Source organism: Dendropsophus ebraccatus, unplaced genomic scaffold (assembly GCF_027789765.1).
Source record: "Dendropsophus ebraccatus isolate aDenEbr1 unplaced genomic scaffold, aDenEbr1.pat pat_scaffold_1027_ctg1, whole genome shotgun sequence".
NCBI lineage: Eukaryota > Metazoa > Chordata > Amphibia > Anura > Hylidae > Dendropsophus > Dendropsophus ebraccatus.
Window position 1 is genome coordinate 26,225 of NW_027208443.1, and position 25,217 is coordinate 51,441.

General features: G+C 45.9%; 1 protein-coding gene across 1 annotated transcript in view; it reads right to left on the reverse strand.

The window, feature by feature from the left end:
- LOC138774680 (Fanconi anemia group A protein-like) overlaps nt 1-25,217 on the reverse strand; it is a gene marked incomplete at its 3' end in the record, with an annotated part of 52,091 nt that overhangs the window by 23,699 nt on the left and 3,175 nt on the right. The window contains exons 2-11 of the mRNA XM_069955662.1: nt 20,776-20,888; nt 19,770-19,863; nt 19,366-19,508; nt 6,479-6,574; nt 6,100-6,173; nt 4,531-4,640; nt 2,592-2,674; nt 2,482-2,515; nt 1,889-1,955; nt 1,463-1,575 (exon numbers count right to left, since the gene is read on the reverse strand). Of these exons, the coding sequence (XP_069811763.1) occupies nt 1,463-1,575; nt 1,889-1,955; nt 2,482-2,515; nt 2,592-2,674; nt 4,531-4,640; nt 6,100-6,173; nt 6,479-6,574; nt 19,366-19,508; nt 19,770-19,863; nt 20,776-20,888 (927 nt within the window). The remainder of the gene's footprint in view (nt 1-1,462; nt 1,576-1,888; nt 1,956-2,481; nt 2,516-2,591; nt 2,675-4,530; nt 4,641-6,099; nt 6,174-6,478; nt 6,575-19,365; nt 19,509-19,769; nt 19,864-20,775; nt 20,889-25,217) is intronic.

Here is a 25,217-nt window from a genome sequence, read left to right on the forward strand (position 1 = left end):
TGTCTTCAGCAGAAAACAGCAGCTCAGAACTGGGGGAGGGAGATTGAATAGATAATAACTATTATGGAATAAATTGTTAGTTTCACCAAAAACAGCAGCAACAGATGAAAAGTTATGTTTGAATGAGGAATACCCCTTTAATGACTAAGACAATTTTTGTTTTCTTACTACAGTTTTTTCCTCAGTGCTTTTATTTTTACCTACAGACCCATATGAAGTCTTGTTCTTGCAACACCAACTGTACTTTGTAATGAAACACTTAATTTATCTATGTTCCCCAAGTCGGTACGATTACAATAATAGGCCAATTATTTTACTGCTTTTAAAAAACTAAGGAGGGGATTTATCAAACTGGTGTAAAGTAGAATTGTCTTAGTTGCCCCTAGCAACCAATCAGATAATTCCTCACAGATGCTATCAAAAATGATGGGTGGAATGTGATTGGTTGTTAGGGGCAACTAAAACAATTCTACTTTACACCAGTTTGATAAATCTCCCCCTAGGACTTTAAATAAATCTGTTCAAAATCCCTCTATTACGATCCTTATGATGCGTTTATTTTTTTCATCCATGAGGCTATATGAAGTGTCATTTTTCTGCTTTAGTTTTTTTTTTTTGTATCCGACTTTTTAATCACTTTGATCACAAATTTTTCTGCATGTAACATGACGAAGAATCAGCAACTTTGTGGTTTGGCGAGTTTTTGCGCATATGTCATTTACCATACAAGATCAGGAATGTGATAATTCTATAGCTCAGGCAAATCTGCACACAATAATAGCAAATGTATCTTTTTATTAATAAAATAGGAAAAAAGGGCAATTTAAACTATTAATATAGGAAGGGATTTTTTATTTATGAAAAAAAAAATTCTGAACACTAATTTGTAGTCCGCCACAGGGGGCTCCAATACAATGATGTACTGCAAACATGGTACTGCATACATATGTACTGCATTGATCAATGTTATCTACGCTCGATTACTAAGGGCTGCAAGTATCAACTTCTCACGATCACATTGTGAGAAGCAGATAGCCCGACTAGACCACCAGGGATTCCTTATTAGCAGCATTTAAATGGTTAATTAGCTGGTGCGAATGATCAGTTAATAGCAGCTGGTGATTGTGGCATTGGTAGTCAGTGCTATTGTAGTTAATATAAACCAAATCAACACTTGAATTAGCATGGAAATTGACAATCATATTCAGCAGAGGGTGACAATCAGTACAGAAGAAAGCTTAATGTAGATATGAAATCTGAGCTACATCCTGAAACATGATGTGAAACATGTTGAAAGTCAAAACAGAAAAATATGTATTGAAGAGACTTAAAAAAATCTTAACCATAATCTGAAAAAAGTATAACCTAATGCATTACAGTCCCATATGACAAAAGTGATACTGTCCCCCCCCAACTAAAAAAAAAAAAAAAAAAAAACCCATCAGAAATACATGTATGTTACCTTTTAGCTTTGGCTTGAAGATGAGTACCTGGCTTAATGTATGGGTAAAGAAATTCTCCAGTAGTTCTGGAATTACACGAGCTCTGTATCTAGACGCGTTATAAGCCATTAACCTGTGAATAAACAGACAGATTAGATTCATATTAAGAAAACAGTTGTCCAATATTAACTCAGTATTCCCTTATTAGCAAACATGCAATAAACCAGAGAGGCTAAGAAGCTGTTAGATACATCTGACGCCTCTCTTCTCCAGGGGATCTTCATAGATTCTTGCTCCCAACCGCAGCAACCCCTCACCAAAGGTCTGCCAGTCCCAATGGGATTATTTATTTATAAAAAACTGGGTGCTACCACACTAAAGTGATTCTTTACAGTAATAAAAACTGATAAAGAGTAATGCAACTCAATAGAACAGCCCTTACATACCAGTTCTGTTCTACTCCCGGCTTGTAAGAATCAACATTTTGGGCTTCAGGGATGAAATCAAGAAACCCTGAAAAACAAAACACCATCCATTACGGTACATTAAACATATTCTTATAGAGCATTAAAAGATGCTACCAACTGTTCACTTATGGCATAATTTTCCAATAGATATAGTATTCATGTAATAAGTTATAACTGCTAGATCAATTGTGGACTGACCACTAAGACCCACTGATTCCTAGAAGGATGGTCCTTTGCCCCTGTTTGAATGGAAGAGTTGACTAAGATCTATGAGACTATATCTTTTAATTCCACAGATTATGAATGGAGTTATAACAAGTTCGTTGGATGGGATAATTTGTTATTACAGTATACCCCTTTAGGCTAACATAAAATTCAGACCTAAAGCCTGCTGAATTGTAAATGCAGCTCTGGGCTATAAAACAGAAGATTGGATGCTTATTACATTAATGCTCAATGCATCTCAGGCATTAAACTCCTGTCCCTCATCTTGCTTGTCTCTTCTGCTTACAGTGGCTGCCTGCCCCACAGAAAAGTGACCATGACACAATAGTATATAGATTCTCACTTACAGGTAAGCATTTTATCCAATATGGAAAGGGAGATCTAAAATAGAAAAAAAATGGGGTTAGAACAGATCATAAGTATAAGTACAACAACTTATGCCTGTGTTTTCACTTACCTCCTTAAGTTTAGGACATTCAGAACTCTTTCCAGATGTAGATGCCTTACTGAAAGCATTTTCAATTAGCACAGTCAAGAAACCTGTGGATAAGCATAAAGTTTTAGAGGAATTACACATGTGGCCCAGAGGTTCATAAAAAAAAGGAAAAGTAATTTAACAGTTCATTTCTGTTGGGTGTTATTGCTTGATGTTACGTGTTTGGAGTCAAAAGAATCTAGTACCATGCTCCCACAACAGTTCACTTATCACCCTTACATCTTAATTATCTGTGTTATAGAGATGAATAAACTGTTTAACCTCACAGCCATACACAAAATAGTCTATACGGCTTGCCACATACATGACACTGGAAGAGGGAAATTCTTTCTGGGAGCATTCTTTCTCCAAAATTGTTCATGAACTGGGGTCTATCAGACAAAAATTCAAGTACTGTATAGGGATTTTGGGAGACTTATCAGTGAACTGTATCACTCATTGTTAGGTAAGAGGTACTCAAGAGATTAAAAAAATAAATAATTTTTTATTAAATAAATGTATGGCTCTTCATTTACACATTTACTTCCATTGATTGGCAGCATTAATTGGCGACACAACCCCCTCTGCTGCCACCAACGTTTGTGTCGGGAACTCCGGGGCTATTTAAGGATCCTATTACACAGAAAGATTACTGTGCGAAAATCCACTATATCGCTGCAATTTAGGCAATAATCTTCCCGTGTGTATGCAGTCAACGATCAACAGACCAATGAAAAAACGTTTGTGTGTTGTTGATCGCATATTTTCAGCTGATCATTAAATCATTGTTAGCTAATCGTTCAGTGTATGTACACATCGTTAAAGTGGTTGGCCACTTTATAGTAAAATAGTTCAGTGTATAATATTAGTAACTGTACTCACTATATATACTCACAGCAGCTCCCTGTGTACCTCATTCAGCTAAAATCAGGCTACCCTCCTCCAGGCTGGGCTGCCCTGCTCTGTGGTGTTTCTGTCCATAAGACAGAACTATTTTGCTATAAAGTGGCCAACCCCTTTAATTCATTTGTATAGTATAAAGTGCACACCAGCGATCATAATTACAATCGTAACTAACAACTTTCATTCCCTATATTATGGTGAATGATTTCAAGTCTTTCACAAAAGCGCTCATTTGTGATTGTCGTTAATCAAAGAAAACAGAAAATCGCTTTGTGTAATAGGAATCTCCTGCTCTGATCTAGCACTGTCAGACAGCACTCTACAGAGCAGGATCCCGTTTCCTCTGCATACTTTATATTCTTATACAGTGTATTATTTTTAAAAAAAATAATTTGTTTTGGTTCAAATTGTCTGTTACTTATCAACTATAATCTCTGTATCTCGGTAGCAATGACACTATAATTTATCTAAAGAATATGAGAGCACTACTAGAAACCCAGCTGCCTATTAGTAAGGAACATGTCATTTATTAATTCATTTGTAAACACAGATATTCACATTGGTGGGACCAAACAAAAACTTTAAAAGCACTCCGTGTGTCCAACAACCTCCCGTCTAAACACTCTCTACTTAATACAGTTTTTTTATCTTGCATCCTGAGGCACTGCACATCCAGACCAGCAGGTCTTTCTAAACACCAAAATGACACTAGCACATGGATGTTAAAATATAGTACTCTGTCAATGTCCACCAACATGTTTCACCACAAGAGCAGCAGCATCAAAAATGGGACACACTAACACTGAATATCTTTGTATGAATGAATATTAATTAAATTTTACCTGCTAGTAGGGGGCTGGGTGTCCGATGGGGTTCTGATGCTCCTTTACATATACATATATTGTTTTTTTAACAAATTTATCTCCCCATGTAGATTAAAATTCCCTTCTGTCATTGTATTTTTGTTGTATGATCAATAATCAGAAACAACTCTTGAAAATCCATACTACAGACTTACTGGATATTATCTGCTTGCAAAACTCTATGTCACATGACTTTTGCATGTACAGGAAAAGTGACTGCAACTCCTTGCAAAACCAGTCCACTGCAGAGCCAGGGTCTTTACAACTACAGATAGAAGAACACTAATATTAGATATGTAGTTAAAATATCAGTCACAGAAAATTCTAGCATTAGATAAAGACAGAAGAGGAAACAGGGATCTACAGCCATCTGTAGGAGGAAGCTCCAGACCCCAGCGAGTCCTTTAAAGGGGTTATCCAGCGCTACAAAAACATGGCCACTTTCTTCCAGAGACAGCCCCTCTCTTGTCTCCAGCTTGGGTGGGGTTTTGCTGTTCAGTTCGGGTGGATTGAGGAATTAACGCGGATAAACTCAGCGGAGTTCCGCCGGCTGTACGCGCTCACGGACACGCTCCTTTCCACCGGCCCCATAGACACCATTCTATGGGCCGGCTGATTCCACCGAAAGAATTGACATGTCGTTCTTTCGGCGGAATGCGGAATCAGCTGGATCATAGAATGGTGTCTATGGAGCCAGCGGAAAGAGTGCGTCCGTGAGCACGTACAGTCGGCGGAATTCTGCGGAGTTTATCCGCGTGAATTCCTCAATGTGAACCCAACCTTCCACTGAAGTGAATGGAGCTTAATTGCAAACCGCACCTGAACTGGAGACAAGAGTCGTGTTTAGAGATGAGTGAACCTCGAGCATGCTCGAGTTGATCCAAACCCGAACTTTCAGCATTTGATTAGCGGTGGCTGCTGAACTTGGATAAAGCCCTAAGGCTATGTGGAAACATGGATATAGTCATTGGCTGTATCCATGTTTTCCAGACAACCTTAGAGCTTTATCCAAGTTCAGCAGCCCCAGCTAATCAAATACCGAACGTTCGGGTTCGGATCGACTCGAACCTGAACCCGGTTCGCTCATCTCTAGTCGTGTTGTCTCTGAAAGAAAGTGGCCATGTTTTTGCAGCACTGGATAACCCCTTTAACCATAACTTCAATTAGAACCAATGCAATGAGGAACTTCTGGTCAGAGCATCACAAACAGCCACATTCTAATTAAGCTTCTGATGTGTCTGTGGGAAAATAGCACCTATGGGCCACAAAACACAAGAAAGGCAAACATCAACACACAGCCAGAATGTATAACCCTAATAATTCAAGATACAAATTGATCTCTGGATCCCCAGGGGCCTGCTGCATCACAGTAACACGGCAGCCATGGTCTCAATCACCTGCCATTTTTGTCAAGTTTGTGGCTAACTACTATAGAATGGTGTTCCACCTGAGCCAGTCAATGTCACAGGATGTCACAGAAAAAAGTGGTTAATACTGGGGACCAGATGCAGAGAGAACACTGTGGGGTGACTGGGACACCCTCTGGACTAATTTATTCAAACACCCACCCAACTATCCTTCCCCTCCTGCCACACATTTTTGTTTGAGGACATAAAGAAATAACCATTTCCTCCATCTTGTGATGTGAAAATTAAAGTTACAAAAAAAATCTATGCTATGGCTTTTAAAAGGTTTAGTACAGTATGTTACCATGTATCACTTACCCTTCTAATAAATCCTCAAGTCCAACAATGTCCAAATTCTGTAAGTGCCATACAACTTCTAACAGAGGAGGGTGCTACACAAGAAAAATGAAAATTATTAAATATTTTGATGTTTCTCTGAAATTCCTTGCCCTGTAAACACCTATAGCATTCTTTATGTATATTTGTTTCTTTTTGTTAAAACAACTGCAATTGTGTAAGACTGCATATCCCAGGAGCACAGCAATCTAATTCCATAGAAATGCATGGAGATATACAATATATATATAGCTTAAAATATCAGTTCTATCTCAAGGAATCCATTTTTTTTGTTAAAGTTATAACCCACTACGATCATCACCTAACCTTAGCTCTACTATTTTATTTAAGTAAAGCTTACCTCTTGTTCCCATATCTGCTTTAAAAAAACTGAGCGACTAAAACAGTTTTCCGATAAAAGTCCTTTTAGTGTCTTAAGAAAACCCAACAGTTTTTCCTGTAAAAATGAAAAAAATATATGAGGAAAACATCACAAAAGCAGCTTTTAAACCAAAATAAGACACCGTTTTCAGCACAGGGAGTATTTTTTAACACGTCTTAGGCAGTAGAGAAAATAAGCAATAAATGAGGATGCATACTCAGCCTAAGACTGCCTTACTTTCGGAGGGGTGCCTTTTTTTTGGGCGTTGCCTTACTTTAGGTTAGTTGGGGTGTCTTGTTTTAGAAGGATTTTTTATTTTCAGGGAAACACAGTAGGTACAATCCATTTATAGATTTGGTTGAGAGAGGGGGAATTTCAGATATTATTTTTATAGTTCTAAGCTTTTTCAGATGAAGAGAAATAAGAATTTACTTGATGGGTGATCCCACTTAAGGATAGAAAATTTTAACTCCAGTGGTATCTTAGTTTAAGAGTAACTTGGATTGAGAGCATTTTGCAAGAAGAGCTTACAGTTTTTCAAAATTGTAAGTTGGTTTAAAAGCTCCCTGTACTGGGTGGGAGGGGGAGCAGGGGAGGGGCATGGTCTGCATAGTGTGGTCTACAGCCCTGTACTGTGACCCAGGAAATCTCCCTCACCTTCCAAATCATAGCAGATCCACTTCAGGCTGGGGCTTGCATCAGGGAACAGGACAGTGGGGGTAATCACTTTATAGCTGTAACCCCTCTCTCCCCAGACAGAGTGCTGCTATACTGTGCCCACATCTGCCCTGCTCATTCCTTCATGCTCCCTGCAGTCTCTGTCAGCCCTTGTGTTTCCCATCCTCTCAATTTCTGCTATAATCTGCCTGAATTTACACTCAGCTATACACACTGCTGCTATAATGCGCCTGCACTTACATTCAGTTACTCACACTGCTGTACAGAAAAGTTTCTGTCACTGTCCTCCTGCATAGCTCTGTGATTCTCATTTCCTGGTTGGTCCATGCTGGACACCCCCCCCTCAACCTTCCCCATTGATATTATGTGACCACATAGACCTCTGAAAGCAGCCCTGATTTTCTATTTTAGCCTGTTGTACTACGCCACTGCATTATGGGGATCTGCAGTTCCATCCTGAATCTACTAACTGCTGCAGTTTTTTCAGGTTTATGCCCTTACTATACATTATACTCCACATGCTGATTGCTATATTGTACAGCAACTTATAATATTACATATCCAGCTGTTTCTAAATGTTTAATTTGTTTCACATGTTATTCAAAATAAAAAAAAAACATTATTTTGGGGGGTGGGGGGATGGAACTAATTTTCTGCATTTCAAGGATTTTTTATGGGAAAATTTACTTTGGTTTAATTGTGATTTGAATTACAAGCATGATCCCGGAACAGATTATGCTCGTAATCCAGGGCTCCACTGTATAACTCTTTATTTGAACTCTTGGAATCATACAGGTGGCAGATGGGACCCTATAGAGCATTCATTACCCTTACACTTTGGGGGAAGGTTTGGTTAAAAAAAAAAAAACAACAACTGGTATTAACCCCTTAACGACATCGGGCGTACCTATACGCCCCCGCAGGGTGGGCTTTAACGCAAATGGGCGTATAGGTACGCCCGATGTTTCCCCGATCGCTGTGTGTTCACACACAGCGGTCGGGGAAGATGGCCTGCTATAATGTATAGCAGGCCATCTCTGCTCGTCGGCACGGGGGTTGATTAACCCCTCCCGTGCCGACGATCGCTGCTATATGCTGATCAATACAGATCAGCATATAGCAGCTGAAAACAGCTTTCCGGGTCATCGGTGACCCGGTGGCCCGGAAAGCAATGGCGATTGGTGCTGTCCAAGATAGCACCAATCGCCATAAGTGTCCCCAACAAAGATGGCCGCGGTGCCACCCCCACGATCGCCGTGATAGGCCGGCCAGTACCGGCCGGCCCATCATGGCGATCATACTGTAAAAAAACAGTATTGCCGAGTTCTGCACCCCCCAGCTAGGTAGCTGAGAGGTGCAGAACAGGTGTGTGTGGTGCAGGTGTACCATACTCACCTGATCTGGCCGTCCGGAGCGAAGATGTGCGGTCCGCGCCGTCCTCGCGTCTTCTTCGCGTCGCTTCCGGGTTCGTTCGTCCAGCGTCGGAAATCTTCGGAAACACTCGGGTCTTCGTTTTCGGCGGGCCTCGGTAATCTCCGGCAGCGTCGCTCTACTGCCCCCTAGCGGCTGATCAGTGAATATCATTCACTGATCAGTTGCTTTGGGTTAAAAAGATTTATTATTTTTTTTTCCCCCCCAATTTTTTTTTTTTTTTACTTTTTTTGCGCCCTAACGCCGCTGAGTACTGATCAGCACCGCACATAAGTGTGCCACTGATCAGCAACTCCTCCTTTTTGGCGTAGGAGCGTTTTTCCCCCCTATATCCTACCGCCACTGTCTGCTGATAAGTGCCGCACGTAAGTGCGGCATTTATCAGCAGCTCCTTTCTTGGCGTAGGGATATTATTTTCTTACTGTCAAAAAAACTTAAAAAACACTACATTACACCACACTACATGGAATAAAGTTTTACAATAAACATTTACATACCCCATATACTAGTCCCCGTATAAAGATGTCCCCCAGGGTGTTTTCGGCGTCGGATGCATATGCTATTATTGCCTCCAACACCGAAACAGCCAGTGAGAATGAATGGGGGGGGATCCTTCTTTCCTCCATTCATCCTCATCCTCCTCATCATCCAGTGACATGTCTGGGGGTAGCGTAGCGTACGCTTCCCCCCAGACACGTCTTTTCCACCAGTACCGTCCCAATAAGAGATCACGGTATGGCGTGAAATTCTACAAACTCTGAGTGTACCTCAGGGTACACTTACAGATTTAGAGTACGTGCACACTGCGGAATGGCGAAGGATAACCCTTTGTGCATTCCGCAGCTGACACCCGCCGGCGGACTGATGCAGACGCGCGTCTCCGCCCGTGTCATAGACTCTATTCTATGCACGGGCGGATTCCGTTGTCCGTCCAAAGAATGAACACGTTGGACGGAGAGCGGAATCCGCCCGTGCATAGAATGGAGTGTGACACGAGCGGAGACGCACGCCTGCATCAGTCCGCCGGCGGGTGCCAGCTGCGGAATGCACAAAGGGTTATCCTTCGCCTTTCCGCAGTGTACATGTACCATTACAGTGTATGAAGGAAGGGACACCCGAATCCTGCCCCCAGATGCCCCCTCCCCCCATCCTCGGAGTTAGTGGGGAGATCGTCCAGGAACTGATCTTCCCACTGCTGGATAAAGGTTACCACCTGTACGGGGATAACTTTTATACCAGCACCCCCCTCTTCCAGTCCCTCGCTGCCCGAGCTACTGTAGCTTGCGGCACAATCCAAAAATATCAGAAGCCGTAATAAAGCCCTAATATTTAGTAGCCATATAGCGGCCCCAGCGCTTCTGGATATGAAGGACCCCGTATCGCACCAGGACAACATTTTCCAGGTGACGTCCCCCACACTGGAGAAAGGGAGACCCCAGAAGAAGTGCAGAGTGTGGCGTAATAGGGGGATCAGGAAGGACAACATTTTCCAGTATGACACCTGTCCTGATCGCCCCGGCCTCTGCATACTGGATCGCTTCAAGGCGTACCACACGTCATTGGGGTTCTACATTATCTAAATTCTGTCCCTTATTCCTATTTCAGGGGTCACATTAGTCCAGGGATTATTCTGATCGCCATTATGGAGTCGGGAAGGAATTTTTCCCCAGTGATGAGGCTACTGTCGTCTGCCTCACAAGGGTTTTTTGCCTTCCTCTGGATCAACACAGGTTGAATTTGATGGACACCTGTCATTTCCAACCTTATAAACTAATAATTGGCATAATACCCCCAAATAAATTAGAATTGTCCCTTTTCCCCAGCTAAGTAGGTATGGCTGCCATTCCCATTAGAGGATGCAATGATGCAATTACAAAGCCTCTGTGCGGCCAGGACAGTAGAAACCCCCCACAAGTGACCCCATTCTGGAAACTACACCCCATAAGGAATCTAACAAGGGGGGCAGCGGGGATATGGCCCCCTGGTGACGGCCACATTTGGGACGTGAAAATGAAAAAAATGGTATTTTTTATTTTCTCGACACATGTTCTACGTAAGTGCCCATCACCAGTGGGGTCCATATGCTCACTGCACCCCTTGTTGGATTCCTTATGGGGTGTAGTTTCCATAATGGGGTCACTTGTGGGGGGTTTCTACTGTTCTGGCAGCACAGGAGCTTTGTAAATGCAACATGGCCTCCATCCTCCATTCCAGCCTCTAAATGGCGCTCTGTCCCTTTGGTGGCTTGCCCTGTGCCAATATGGCACATTATGTCCACATGTGGGGTATTTTCGTACTCAGGGGAAATTACCCTACACGTTTTGTGTTCACTTTCTTTTTTAACCCCTTGTGGAAAAGGAAAAAAATCAAGGCTAGACCAACATTTAGTGTAAAAAATGTTTAATTTTTACACTAAATCATTGATCTTGTCTTGATTTTTTCATTTTCACAAGGGGTTAAAAGATAAAAAAAAAAACACTAAATGTGTAGCGCAATTTCCCCTGAGTATGGAAATACCCGACATGTGGACATAAAGCGCCATGTGGGTGCAGGGTAAGCCTCCAAAGGGAAGGAGCGCCATTTGGTTTTTGAAGGCTGGATTTGGCTGGAATGGATTCCAAGGGCATTGTTGCATTTAAAAGGCCCCTGTGTTGCCAAGACAGTTGAACCCCCCCACAATTGACTCCATTATGGAAACTACACCCCTCAAGGAATGTAACAAGGGGTGTAGTGAGCATATGGACCCCACTGGTGACGGGCACAAATGTGGAACAATATGGCGTGAAAACTTAAATATTACATTTTTTACACTATAATGTTGGTTTAGCCTTAAATTTTTCATTTTCACAAGGGGTTAAAAGAGAAAAAAAACACACAAAATGTGTAGAGCAATTCCCCTGAGTCCGTAAATACCCCACATGTGGACATAAAGCGCCGTGTGGGTGCAGGGCAAGCCTCCGAAGGGAAGGAGCGCCATTTGGATTTTGGAGGCTGGATTTGGCCAGAATGGATGATGAACGCCATGTCGTATTTACAGAGCCCTCGTGCTGCCAAAACACTGGAAACCCCCCACAAGTGACCCCATTCTGGAAACTACACCCCTCAAGGAATCTATCAAGGGGTGCAGTGAGGATATGGACCCCTTGATGACGGCCACATTTGTGCCGAGAAAGTGAAAAAATGAAAATTTTCCCTTTCACGTCACATTGTTCCACATTTGTGCCCGTCACCAGTGGGGTCCATATGCTCACTGTACCCCTTGTTAGATTCCTTGAGGGGTGTAGTTTCCAAAATGGGGTCACTTGTGGGGGGTTTCCAGTGTCTTGGCAGCACGAGGGGTCTGTAAATGCGACATGACCCTTGAAATCCATTCCAGTAAAATCCAGCTTGCAAAGGACAATTGGCGCTCCTTCCCTTTGGAGGCTCGTCCTGCGCCCGCTTGGCACTTTATGTCCACATGTGGGGTATTTCTGTACTCGGGAGAAACTGCGCTACACATTTGGTGTTTTTTTTTTCTTTTATCCCCTTGTAAAAATGAAAAATGAAGGCTAGAACAACATTTTAGTGTAAAAAATGCAGTTTTTCACAATTTTTCAGGTTATTTTGGTGTTTTTCATAAAGATTCGTTATGAGTATCGACTCCATTTTACCAGAAATGTGAAGTACAATATGTCACGAGAAAACAGTCTCAGAATCAGCCGGATAGGTAAAAGCATCCCGAAGTTATTAATGACTAAAGTGACACAGGTCATATTCATAAAATTTGTCTCTGTCATTAAGGCCATTTCAGGCTCTGTCCTTAAAGGGAACCATTCACCCCGTGGCCCCCGGCAGAAACTGACATACAGTGACATAAAGGTCAATATACTTATCACATCGCTCCCGGTCCCGTCCCGGATCCCGTTGTTGACACGGAGAAATCGCCGATTCTTCTTCTCCCGCCCATTATGGTAATGAGCTGAGATGAGTCCAACGTCCATAGGAAACGACGGACGAGTCCAACTTATTCATGAGGTCCTCTTCTCGTCGCCGCCCATCCACGCCTCCTGGAACTTGATTGACGTCTTCAGTCTTCTGACGAATTCCCGCGCAGGCGCCGTTGCGATGGTCTCATCAACTCTCTGCGCCTGCGCGGTAAACAGGATACGTGTTCGAGGCAATCGGCGCACGCGCAGTAAGCAGTGAAGCTGCGGAGCGGCTTCAATTGTGAACTGCGCATGCGCCGAAAACGACTGTCACGGCGCCTGCGCGGGATCCGGCGAGAAGAAAGAAGACGAGGAGGAAGAGGACCCGGCGTCAATCAAGAGTCGGAGGCGGGGAGAAGGCTGGACTTCGGGCCCGGCGGCACTCATTACCATAATGGGCGCGAGAAGAAGAATCGCCGATTTCTCCGTGTCAACAACGGGATTCGGGACGGGACCGGGAGCGATGTGGTAAGTATATTGACCTTTATGTCACTGTATGTCAGTTTCTGCCGGGGGCCACGGGGTGAATGGTTCCCTTTAAGGGGTTAATAATAGAATAACTGGAATTAATAATAGAATAAAATAGACCTACTATATTTCGTGTAAGAAAATAGTGTTCTATAAAAGTGATATGTGTAATCTATCCATACTGCATGATAAGTATATTACTATATTTAAATATTGATACGCAGGATCATTTCCAAACTGTAAACAACATTATGTTTCAATTGAAGTCATGAAAGTAAAATCCAGTCCACCTATTAGCAAGAACCTGGAGAGTCCCAGGCCTGCAATTAACATGGACTCAACATATATTTAAATGCTGCATATACGAACAGACTCCATTTGCAACTCATTACTGAGGAAAGAGCTGAGCAGTGCTCTGAAACGCGTATAAAGAGTTGCTACTACTATTGAATATATTGCAGAAATATACTGCCATAACCACCTACCACCGGTCCCACCATTTATTAGCTCACAGTAGGGCTGGGCGATATTGGCCTAAATTATTATCGCGGTTAATCGTACATATAGCCGCGGTAGCGATAACTGAGCGATAATTATGACACGCCCCTTTTGCAAGCCACACCCACTTGACAGTGCAAACCTGGTGATACTTTTTTTTTTTATACTCTTATTTAAAAAAAATAACTCACTGAGCAGCAACACAAGGCTGGGCCATATAGGCTATTGTCCTTATTATTATTTGTCATTATTAGGGGTCTCAGCAGAGACCTGGACGTGTATATACAGGTATACAGCCATTACAGGATATGTATACACAGGTATACAGCTATGTACATAGTACAGTATCTGTATATACAGCTATGTACACACTACAGGACGTTTATATACAGGTATACAGCAACATAGCTGTATACATGTCCTGTACTGTGTACATAGCCCTATACCAGTATATATACATCCGGTAGTGTGTACATAGCTGTATACCTTTTATATACATGTTCTGTAGTGTGTACATAGCTGTATACCTTTTATATACATGTTCTGTAGTGTGTACATAGCTGTATACCTTTTATATACATGTTCTGTAGTGTGTACATAGCTGTATACCTTTTATATACATGTTCTGTAGTGTGTACATAGCTGTATACCTGTATATACACATCCTGTAGTGTTTACGTAGCTGTATACTCAAATATGCAAGTCCTGTAGTGGCAGTATTATTTATGTATTTATGCACACACACTACAAGATATGTATATACAGGTATACAGCTATGCAGATTTTCCATTAATAACTCATGCACACTCAGCTAAGCTGAGCATTCATATGTATTATAGAATTACAAGAAATAGGGGGATCTGGGCAGAAGGGGGAAAGCAGCTGGGGGGGATCTGAAGGGGGGGGGAGCAGCTGGGGGGGATCTGGGCAGAAGGGGGGGGGGAGCAGCTGGGGGGGATCTGGGCAGAAGGGGGAAAGCAGCTGGGGGGATCTGGGCAGAAGGGGGGGGGGAGCAGCTGGGGGGGGGATCTGGGCAGAAGGGGGAAAGCAGCTGGGGGGGGGGCATAAGCTCTATCTCCTTCTCCCAGCCGGACAGGCACTGACCCGCTCCACATACCCGGGAGTGAGCGGCCGGGGGTACATAAGCTGTATCTCCTCCTCCCCTTGTAACCCGCTCAGCATTGGTACGCTTGTGGCCCCGTAGGACGTTCATACAGACAGATCCCGGTCTTTGGAGGAGGAGACCGCAGGATCATGTGATGGCGTCCCTGCGGGTGCTCGAGCTGAATAGCGGGATCGGGGATCTGCACTGCGGCCCTAGATCCCGCTATTCAGCTCCAGCACCCGCAGGGACGCCATCACACGATCCTGCGGTCTCCTCCTCCAGAGACCGGGATCTGCCTGTATGAACGTCCGACGGGGCCACAAGCGTACCACAAGCGTATTTAATTATACTTCGAGATAATATTTTAGGGGTATTGCTAGAGAGCCTACTAATTATACATACTAATTAGGTCATTTGGTGCCAGCCAAGTAGTGCACTCGCTATACACCCATTCCATAACTGCACTAGAGGTAGAGTTCTTACACCAGAGTTTTTCCATGGTATTAATAATAGCATCAATTTCTCCCCTTTGAGAGAATTTTAACCTTTTAGAACTTAATAAAATTATAGATCATTCACTTTGGGATAGTCTAGGTATCAAGTACACTAACCATCTATTTAAAGTGACACTGTCACCCTCTTTTTGCATTATGACTTCTCTACACAGGTACACAGGTGTAAAGGGTTAATTTTGCAGTTTTCATACCTTATTTTATATCATACGTCATGGCACTTGTTCCATTAAAAAGTGATCTTTTATCATCTGCGGATTGTACTACCTGGGTGGGGCTTAACAGACGCAGCACCACTTAGCCCTGCTCCACACTGCCACGGTAGACTCCGCCCCTCAGTTGCATCATTGACGCATGGGCCTAGACATTTAGGCTGGCCCGTTACAATGGCCGTAGAGGGGGCTGGGCCTATGCTTTGTAGGTGAGGCCTACAGTGGCACTGCGCCCGTGAAGCTCCACCCAGGTAGCACAATCCACAGATGATAAAAGATCACTTTAACTGGAACAAGCACCATGATGTATGATATAAAATAAGGTGTGAAAACTGTGAAATTTACCTGTTACACCTGTGTAGAGAAGTCCTAATGCAAAAAGTGGGTGACAGTGTCACTTTAAGAATGGACGGATTAAATCTTTTTGGCCTGAAACTCTCACATTGGTTGTCATATAAACCAATTCATGCCATTCATGCTAAAAGACACTTGGAATATTATAGTTTTCTCACACTCAATATATCACACACTTAGCTATTCGAATGGTGGGAAAAATGGGGATTTCAAGAAAATATATAGGGTTCCCCTAGACCATGGGTCTCCAAACTGCGGCCCTCCAGCTGATGCAAAACTACATTTCCCATCATGCCTGGACAACCAAATCCAAAGCTTTAGCTGTCCAGGCATGATGGGAGTTGTAGTTTCACAACAGTTGGAGGGCCGCAGTTTGGAGACCCATGCCCTAGACAATACGTTAATGGCTCATTCTCTTTGTAATAAGCAAAAATTGGAAGACATTGGCCCTATAACTCTAAAAAAAGTCCTCATGAAGCAAAAATCAACAACTGGTTCAATTTTTAACTGCTTACATTTTTACCCCACTTGGCTTTTCAAAAATCGGGCCAGAGCAGACGAGTGTCCCAAATGTGGTAGTAAGAACTCTGACTACTTACCTATGCTATGGAAATGCCCCAGTATTCAAAAATACTGGAGAGAGGTAGTGGACACCATTTTTTTCACCATTTGTTCTTATGGGTAATGTTATCCATTAAATGCCTCTACAGTGGGACTGACGACAGGAGGTATATGTCAGGAGCTTCCCTGCGTATACATCAAGCAGTTTAATATTATATGAACAGGGGCTTAGAGGCCAGTGCCAATGCCATCACGTTGGCACAGCATCTCAGAGCCACAGTGCACCAGTGCCTGCAGCTGTTTGAGTGGCCAGCAATGCATACACTTTATTGATCATAAGAGAAACAGATCGCTGATCTCAGGGAGACCAGCCAAACAACAACACTGCCGACTGCTAGTAAAAGCGCTCAAAGCAGTAAAGTCCTAGGTGCATTGCCCCCTGGGAAAAATTAATATGCAAAAGAAGAGCCTGTGGAGCCTCATCAAAGAGTCTCGAAACACAGGACTAGCCAGATATCCCTCCGGGAAGGACCCAGCCAAAGGGGTGGCTCCTGTAAGGAAACCCCCATATTAAAGAGGATGTACCACCAGGTACATCCTCTTTAATCTGAACCGACGGATCGAACGGCGGCGTCACGTGGAAGCCGGTGCCGCGGTCCGTTTTTTCGGACCGTGGCCCGGTTCCCGTGCACAGCGCCGTTCTATGCACCGGAACAGGCTGGTGCTTAAGCACTGGAGGTAGGCCTGGCCGCCCCCAGTGGGATGGAATTCCCTACCCTGTATGACGCGGCTCCATTAGAATGAATGGAGCCGCGTCATAGAGGGGAGGGAATTCCCTCCCACTGGGGGCGGCTCGGCCGGCCTCCAGTGCTTGAGCACCAGCCGGTTCCGGTGCATAGAACGGCGCCGTGCACAGGAACCAGCTTCGGCACCGGCTTCCCCGTGACGGTGCTGTTCGATCTGTCGGTTCAGATTAAAGAGGATGTACCTCGTGGTACATCCTCTTTAACTGGAATTTAAGTCAATAAAATGACACTTCATATTTTTTTAGAATGATACACTGGACCAGTGTGTGCAGGTTAAAATTCAATTCTTTATTATACGACCCATAAAATCGAAGGCACATCAACCATGACAGATAGGGTAACAGATGGATACACTTTTGCTTGATGTATAGATGGATACACTTTTGCTTGATGTATAAAAGTATATCCATCTATTACACTATCTGTCATGATTAAAGGGGTATTCCCCCCGAAAATTATTTTTGCATTAATACGCTGCCCACCCGTAGCTTTCCATCTTTCCAATATACAGTTATTATGGATTCTGCACAGTTTTGCTGTTATCCAGCTGCATTCACCCCCACGGATTGCATAGAATCATCAGACCTCAGTCCAACCCAACACGCTCCCTGCTCCTGGCCCCGACCTTCGAGACGGCATCACGTGTCCTCAGTCCAAGCACAGTGAAGTGACTGAGAACACTGATGCGGTGGCTGCTGTTACAGAGGGATCAGCGCAGCTGTGACTGTCTCCCTCTCTAACAGCAGCCACCCGGTCACCCCCAGCCCAGAGCCTCCTGGCAGCACTCACCCGCAGCACACAGCCCTCTGGCCCACAAATCAACCGCCCCCCCAGCCGCAATCTTCGCCCCCCCATCCCCAGGCGATCGCCCACGGCTAGCTCCACCCACGGCTAGCTCCGCCCCCGCAATCGGCCACGCTAGCTCCGCCCCCCGCAATCGCCCGCGGCTAGCTCCGCCCCCTCCCCGCAATCGCCCGCGGCTAGCTCCGCCCCCCCCGCAATCGCCCGCGGCTAGCTCCGCAATACCCCCCCCCCCCCCGCAATCGCCCACGGCTAGCTCTGCAATCGCCCGCGGCTAGCTCCGCCCACCCCCCCACAATCGCTGCGGCTAGCTCCGCCCCAAATCGCAAGCGGCTAGCTCCGCCCCCCACAATCGCCCGCGGCTAGCTCCGCCCCCCCCCGCAATCGCCGCTGTCACCGTCAACTCAGCTCTGCTACGCCGTCAACGCCAACTCAGCTCTGCTACGCTGTCACCGCCAACTCAGCACTGCTACGCCGTCACCGCCAACTCAGCACTGCTACGCCGTCACCCCCAACTCAGCTCTGCTACGCCGTCACCGCCAACTCAGCTCTGCTACAGTCATCCCCAACTCAGCTCTGCTACGCCGTCAACGCCAACTCAGCTCTGCTACGCCGTCAACGCCAACTCAGCTCTGCTACGCCGTCAACGCCAACTCAGCTCTGCTACGCCGTCAACGCCAACTCAGCTCTGCTACGCCGTCAACGCCAACTCAGCTCTGCTACGCCATCACCGCCAACTCAGCTCTGCTACGCCGTCACCGCCAACTCAGCTCTGCTACGCCGTCACCGCCAACTCAGCTCTGCTACGCCCTTTCCCCCAACTCAGCTCTGCTACACCGTCACTGCCAACTCAGCTCTGCTACGCCGTCACCCCAACTCAGCTCTGCTACACTGTCATCATCTCCTTCATTGTCTCAGCTCTGCTACATCGCCATCATCAGGCAGAAGCATTGCATGATGGGAAATGTAGTTTCCTATCTTGGATATAGATTGGCTTTTAGAAAAACTTGTAACTCAGGAACGGCAGCAGCTAGAAAGATGGGAGACGGATCAAAATACTCAGGGGGACTTGGCGAGTAAGACCAGCTAGGTTTGGGAGCATTTCATTTTTTTAGCTCTTGGGGGGAATACCCCTTTAAGGGTGCGCTTGCACCGGAAACGCGTAGACGCTTGTGAGAAGTTGGTTGATGTGCCTGTGATTTTATGGGTCGTATAATAAAGAATCTTGAATTTTCACCTGCACACGCTGGTCCAGTGTATCGTTCTTGGAATCACTAATCAGAGTTTGGAGTGATGGACCGTGCGGGGCAGCTTGTGAACCTGGTGAGCTGGCTCTTACAATTATCCACACTTCATATTTTCCAGGCACCCAAAACCATCTCTCATTAATTCACTCATCTCTAGTTTATACCTATGCAGAGTCACATAATTACCACATCCATTTTTTCCTTTATTTTCCAGTAAATATGGCTTACCCTCTGCTCCTGGCTTAGCATGGTTCTTTCTGCCCCATCTGTTACATTATGGCAAATCTTCAGGATGTTAGACAGACTTGCTGTAGCACCCAGGACATTTGGTGGTAAGTTCAAGTGGAAGGCTTGATCTCGCAACGCAGATGCTGAGGTGGAAAAAAAAAATCTATGTGGCATCTGTTTCCTAAGGATATCTTACAATGGTTGTACACTTTTGTATAGGAAATCTGCAGCAATAAAGCAATGGCTGAATATTAACTAAATAAATAGAGAGTTTTGCCATGCAAGAGTTTAGCTAGACAACAACCCCAACAGGGCCAGTAAAAGTTGTCATATTGGTTGTCAATCAGCATTCTCAGTAACAGAAATAGCTAAGAAAAGGCTTAAAACTAATTTTGTACACTTACCAATGAATGGTTCTGTAATTGTAATAGACGTCTGAGAATGCCCAGAGGCTGAGCAGTCATTGAGGCACTCCTTCTTACATGGAGGAGATTCTACCTAAAGAGAAAATGGTCAGGCCCTGTCTGCCAATAGTAATCATGGACTTACTGTATGAAACTATAATTTTCGCACCAGGACAACAATCATGCCAAAAATGTGCTAGATCCGTGATTGAGGAAGGATTACCAGGATTCAAAATAAGTTGCAGGATTACGGATAAAACAAGTTTTGGGACCTGCGGAGTCACACAGAGTATTGTGCTGGTGACAAAAGAGGTCTTATAGATTCTACACATTGACCAAAGTTTGTACGAACCAGAATGATCAGCATGTAGCTGTATCCATCTTTTCCAGGCAGTCCTCAGGCTGCATCCACCTTCTCCTGGCAGTGAGATCCAAATGTCAACAGTTCGCTCATCTCTACTCCCAACTAATCTTGCACATTTTTGTCATGTCTATTGTCCTGATCTAAAGCTTGTTGCGTTTCTTATTGTGTTCTCTTCATCGGGCATGAAGCAAGCTGGGAGGTGCAGCAACAATATTGGATTAGCTGCTGCAGTTATACACTGCAAATGGCGCCAGAAACCCTGCACCGTCTGCAGGTTACGGGTTACTGCAGCTCAGCTCCCATTCAACTCCTAAGGATTTCCTAATAATGTTATAAAACCAGACAATCACTTTACAGTTGTGCCTATTCTAGCAACTGATCATGGTAAACCAGTGAGGCAGCGCGTCCAGACTTTACAACACCAGGAAGCACTCTCTTATCCTTGATTTTGGCTGGACAGCAGGCAACAAGTGTCCGGCATGGACCTATAACCTCTATTTTCCAATGTAAGCAATCACTATTTACACTACAAACCATTCCAAAGTAAGATGGTCTTTGTAACTGTTTTTTTCCATGTGATGAAACTGGAAAACCACTGAACAATGAGCAATCCCTTCCAGTATTGTCATTCCATGACATTACCTCTAACAGAAACTGATTCACATCTTGGCGACAGCTCAGAAGATACAGGGCAGCCTCCTGCAGGCTGTTGCTGCTGGCTTCAGTTTTCTTTTCCCCTCTCTTAGGCCTGTTAGCTGGAAAAAAAAGATATTTATCTGTAAAGATTGATGAGATTGCAAGTAATGAGGAGCCTCTAAGTACTTAGGTTTTCCCATGGCTATATACACACTGCAGCAACTGTACACATCATGGATGCAGTCTGGAGTGTAGCCATGTGGGAGATAATGAAAAAGATGTAGATTTATGTTTTTTTGTTTTTAATTGTTTATTTAAACAGGCCACCACAATTGGCAGGTCAGCAACATGAGGACACTCTCACAAAAGTACAATAACAAGGCAGTAATATTTGACAACAAATAGAAACAACAAAGTCCAATTGTGCACACTGAATAAAAGGGGAGCCAACCACCAACCCCACCCCCCCAACACTAGAGATGAGCCCTGTTTATGACCCCTGTGGAGCTGTATAAACTGTGACACATTTATGTGCCAAAAAACAGGCATATTTGCTTTGAAAACAAAGTGCAGAACACACAAATGAAGCCCACACCTCCTGCTCTTCTAGCCATGTATTAAAGGGGTTATCCAGCACTACAAAAACATGGCCACTTTTCCCCCTCTCTTGTCTCCAGTTCAGGTGCTGTTTGCAATTAAGCTCCATTTACTTCAATGGAATTGAGTTTGAAACCTCACCCAATCAGGAGACAAGAAAGGGGTAAAGTGACCATGTTTTTGTAGCGCTGGATAACCCCTTTAATGGTAACTATCACACATGATTTATTTTTTTTACTACATGACCAGTTTTAGGTTAATTTACTTTTGTGTGTTTATTTATTTTTACCTAAAGGGGGTATCCAGCACTACAAAAACATGGCCACTTTCCCCCTACTGTTGTCTCCAGATTGGGTGGGGTTTTGAAGTTCCATTGAAGTAAATGGAGCTTAATTGCAAACCGCACTTGAACTGGAGACAACAGTAGGGGGAAAGTGGCCATGTTTTTGTAGTGCTGGATAACCCCTTTAAGAGTTTGGAATTATCTTGTACTGTATGTGTGGTCACTCCTAACGCATATAGCCTATTGGTAGACATTTATCAGGTATGCTTGTTATGCAGCGACGGTCTACTGTTAATCATTCAGCAATGCCTGCCTACACCTCTTTTGTATTGTCTTATGGAGCAGAACTAACCCATGACAACAAGTTTGCTCCAGGCTTTGACTAATACTGTCAAAGGGGAGGCTCCATTGGTGGTAATGTCAAATGTGACAGGGCAAAAAAGAACAGAATGTTAATCTATTTTTCTAGTCAAAAGGATTATAAGTTACTGGTGTTTGTCATTTCACAGGGCCAGCGCTGCTATCAAAGTTCAGATATAACAGAAGCCACAATGGCAATGTGAAAAACTCCTCAGCCAAAACAGACACCCATTCCTTCACCAATAGCCATGTGAAATTGGCAAATTAACGGCAATGTAACCGATGACCACATGGGAGCATGGTTTCAACCGCAGGCAGGGATGGCAATGTGGGAACCTGGTCTAAACGGGGGAGCTTGTTTTATATAAATTAAGCTGATTCATAACATAAATACAATAGCCGGAAATTGTTAAAAGGGCAAATTGGAGTATTCTAGTTTACACTCAGAGGCTAAAACCAGCTTATAATGGTGCGTTTACACAGAGAGATTTATCTGAGAGCTTTGGAGCCAAACTAAAGAATTGCCATGTCTCTACGTATTCCATAGTGTGCACATACCCTAATGTTGTATGCACATACACCAGGTGTTACAGCTCTGCGGGGGAATTCACACGTCCGCAAATTTGAGGATCTTATGGACAGGGAAGGAATGTAATGGATTCAGCGGGGAACCTCATAAAATCGCTATGGCAATTCAATGATTTTTTTCAAAGAGCTGCCAGCATGAAATTGACACATCATGCCAGGTGGGGAACAAATCCATTACATTCCTTCCCTGTCCGTAAGATCCTTAAGTTTGCGGACATTTGAATGTAGCCTTAGAGGGATCCCCCTCTGCATTCTTCGCAACCTGCAGGGCTCCCCGCTCTGCATTCTCTGCCACCTGTACAGCTCCCCGCTCTGCATTCTCTGCCACCTGTACAGCTCCCCGCTCTGCATTCTCTGCCACCTGTACAGCTCCCCGCTCTGCATTCTCTGCCACTTGTACGGCTCCCCGCTCTGCATTCTCTGACACCAGCACGGCTCCCCGCTCTGCATTCTCTGACACCTGCACGGCTCCCCGCTCTGCATTCTCTGCCACCTGTACAGCTCCCCGCTCTGCATTCTCTGCCACTTGTACGGCTCCCCCTCTGCATTCTTCGCAACCTGCAGGGCTCCCCGCTCTGCATTCTCTGCCACCTGTACGGCTCCCCGCTCTGCATTCTCTGACACCAGTACGGCTCCCCGCTCTGCATTCTCTGCCACCTGTACGGCTCCCCCTCTGCATTCTCTGACACCAGCACGGCTCCCCGCTCTGCATTCTCTGCCACCTGTACGGCTCCCCGCTCTGCATTCTCTGCCACCTGTACGGCTCCCCGCTCTGCATTCTCTGCCACCTGTACGGCTCCCCGCTCTGCATTCTCTGCCACCTGTACGGCTCCCCGCTCTGCATTCTCTGCCACCTGTACGGCTCACCGCTCTGCATTCTCTGCCACCTGTACGGCTCCCCGCTCTGCATTCTCTGCCACCAGCACGGCTCCCCGCTCTGCATTCTCTGCCACCAGCACGGCTTCCCCTCTGCATTCTCTGACACCAGCCAGCTCCCCGCTCTGCATTCTCTGCCACCTGTACGGCTCCCCGCTCTGCATTCTCTGCCACCTGTACGGCTCCCCGCTCTGCATTCTCTGCCACCTGTACGGCTCCCCGCTCTGCATTCTCTGCCACCTGTACGGCTCCCTGCTCTGCATTCTCTGTCACCTGTACGGCTCCCCACTCTGCATTCTCTGTCACCTGTACGGCTCCCCGCTCTGCATCATGCGCCACCTGCACGGCTCCACGCTCTGCATCATGTGCCACCTGCACGGCTCCCCGCTCTGCATTCTCTGTCACCTGTACGGCTCCCCACTCTGCATTCTCTGTCACCTGTACGGCTCCCCGCTCTGCATCATGCGCCACCTGCACGGCTCCACGCTCTGCATCATGTGCCACCTGCACGGCTCCCCGCTCTGCATTCTCTGCCACCTGCACGGCTCCCTGCTCTGCGTTCTCAGCCACCTGTACGGCTCCCCGCTCTGCATTCTCTGCCACCTGTACGGCTCACCGCTCTGCATTCTCTGCCACTCTGCACCCCTCTGCATTCTCTGACACCAGCCAGCTCCCCGCTCTGCATTCTCTGCCACCTGTACGGCTCCCCGCTCTGCATTCTCTGCCACCTGTACGGCTCCCTGCTCTGCATTCTCTGTCACCTGTACGGCTCCCCACTCTGCATTCTCTGTCACCTGTACGGCTCCCCGCTCTGCATCATGCGCCACCTGCACGGCTCCACGCTCTGCATCATGTGCCACCTGCACGGCTCCCCCGCTCTGCATTCTCTGTCACCTGTACGGCTCCCCACTCTGCATTCTCTGTCACCTGTACGGCTCCCCGCTCTGCATCATGCGCCACCTGCACGGCTCCACGCTCTGCATCATGTGCCACCTGCACGGCTCCCCGCTCTGCATTCTCTGCCACCTGCACCGGCTCCCTGCTCTGCGTTCTCAGCCACCTGTACGGCTCCCCGCTCTGCATTCTCTGCCACCTGTACGGCTCACCGCTCTGCATTCTCTGCCACTCTGCACCCCTCTGCATTCTCTGACACCAGCCAGCTCCCCGCTCTGCATTCTCTGCCACCTGTACGGCTCCCCGCTCTGCATTCTCTGCCACCTGTACGGCTCCCCGCTCTGCATTCTCTGCCACCTGTACGGCTCCCCGCTCTGCATTCTCTGCCACCTGTACGGCTCCCCGCTCTGCATTCTCTGCCACCTGTACGGCTCCCTGCTCTGCATTCTCTGTCACCTGTACGGCTCCCCACTCTGCATTCTCTGTCACCTGTACGGCTCCCCGCTCTGCATCATGCGCCACCTGCACGGCTCCACGCTCTGCATCATGTGCCACCTGCACGGCTCCCCGCTCTGCATTCTCTGTCACCTGTACGGCTCCCCACTCTGCATTCTCTGTCACCTGTACGGCTCCCCGCTCTGCATCATGCGCCACCTGCACGGCTCCACGCTCTGCATCATGTGCCACCTGCACGGCTCCCCGCTCTGCATTCTCTGCCACCTGCACGGCTCCCTGCTCTGCATTCTCTGCCACCTGTACGGCTCCCCGCTCTGCATTCTCTGCCACCTGTACGGCTCACCGCTCTGCATTCTCTGCCACCTGTACGGCTCCCCGCTCTGCATTCTCTGCC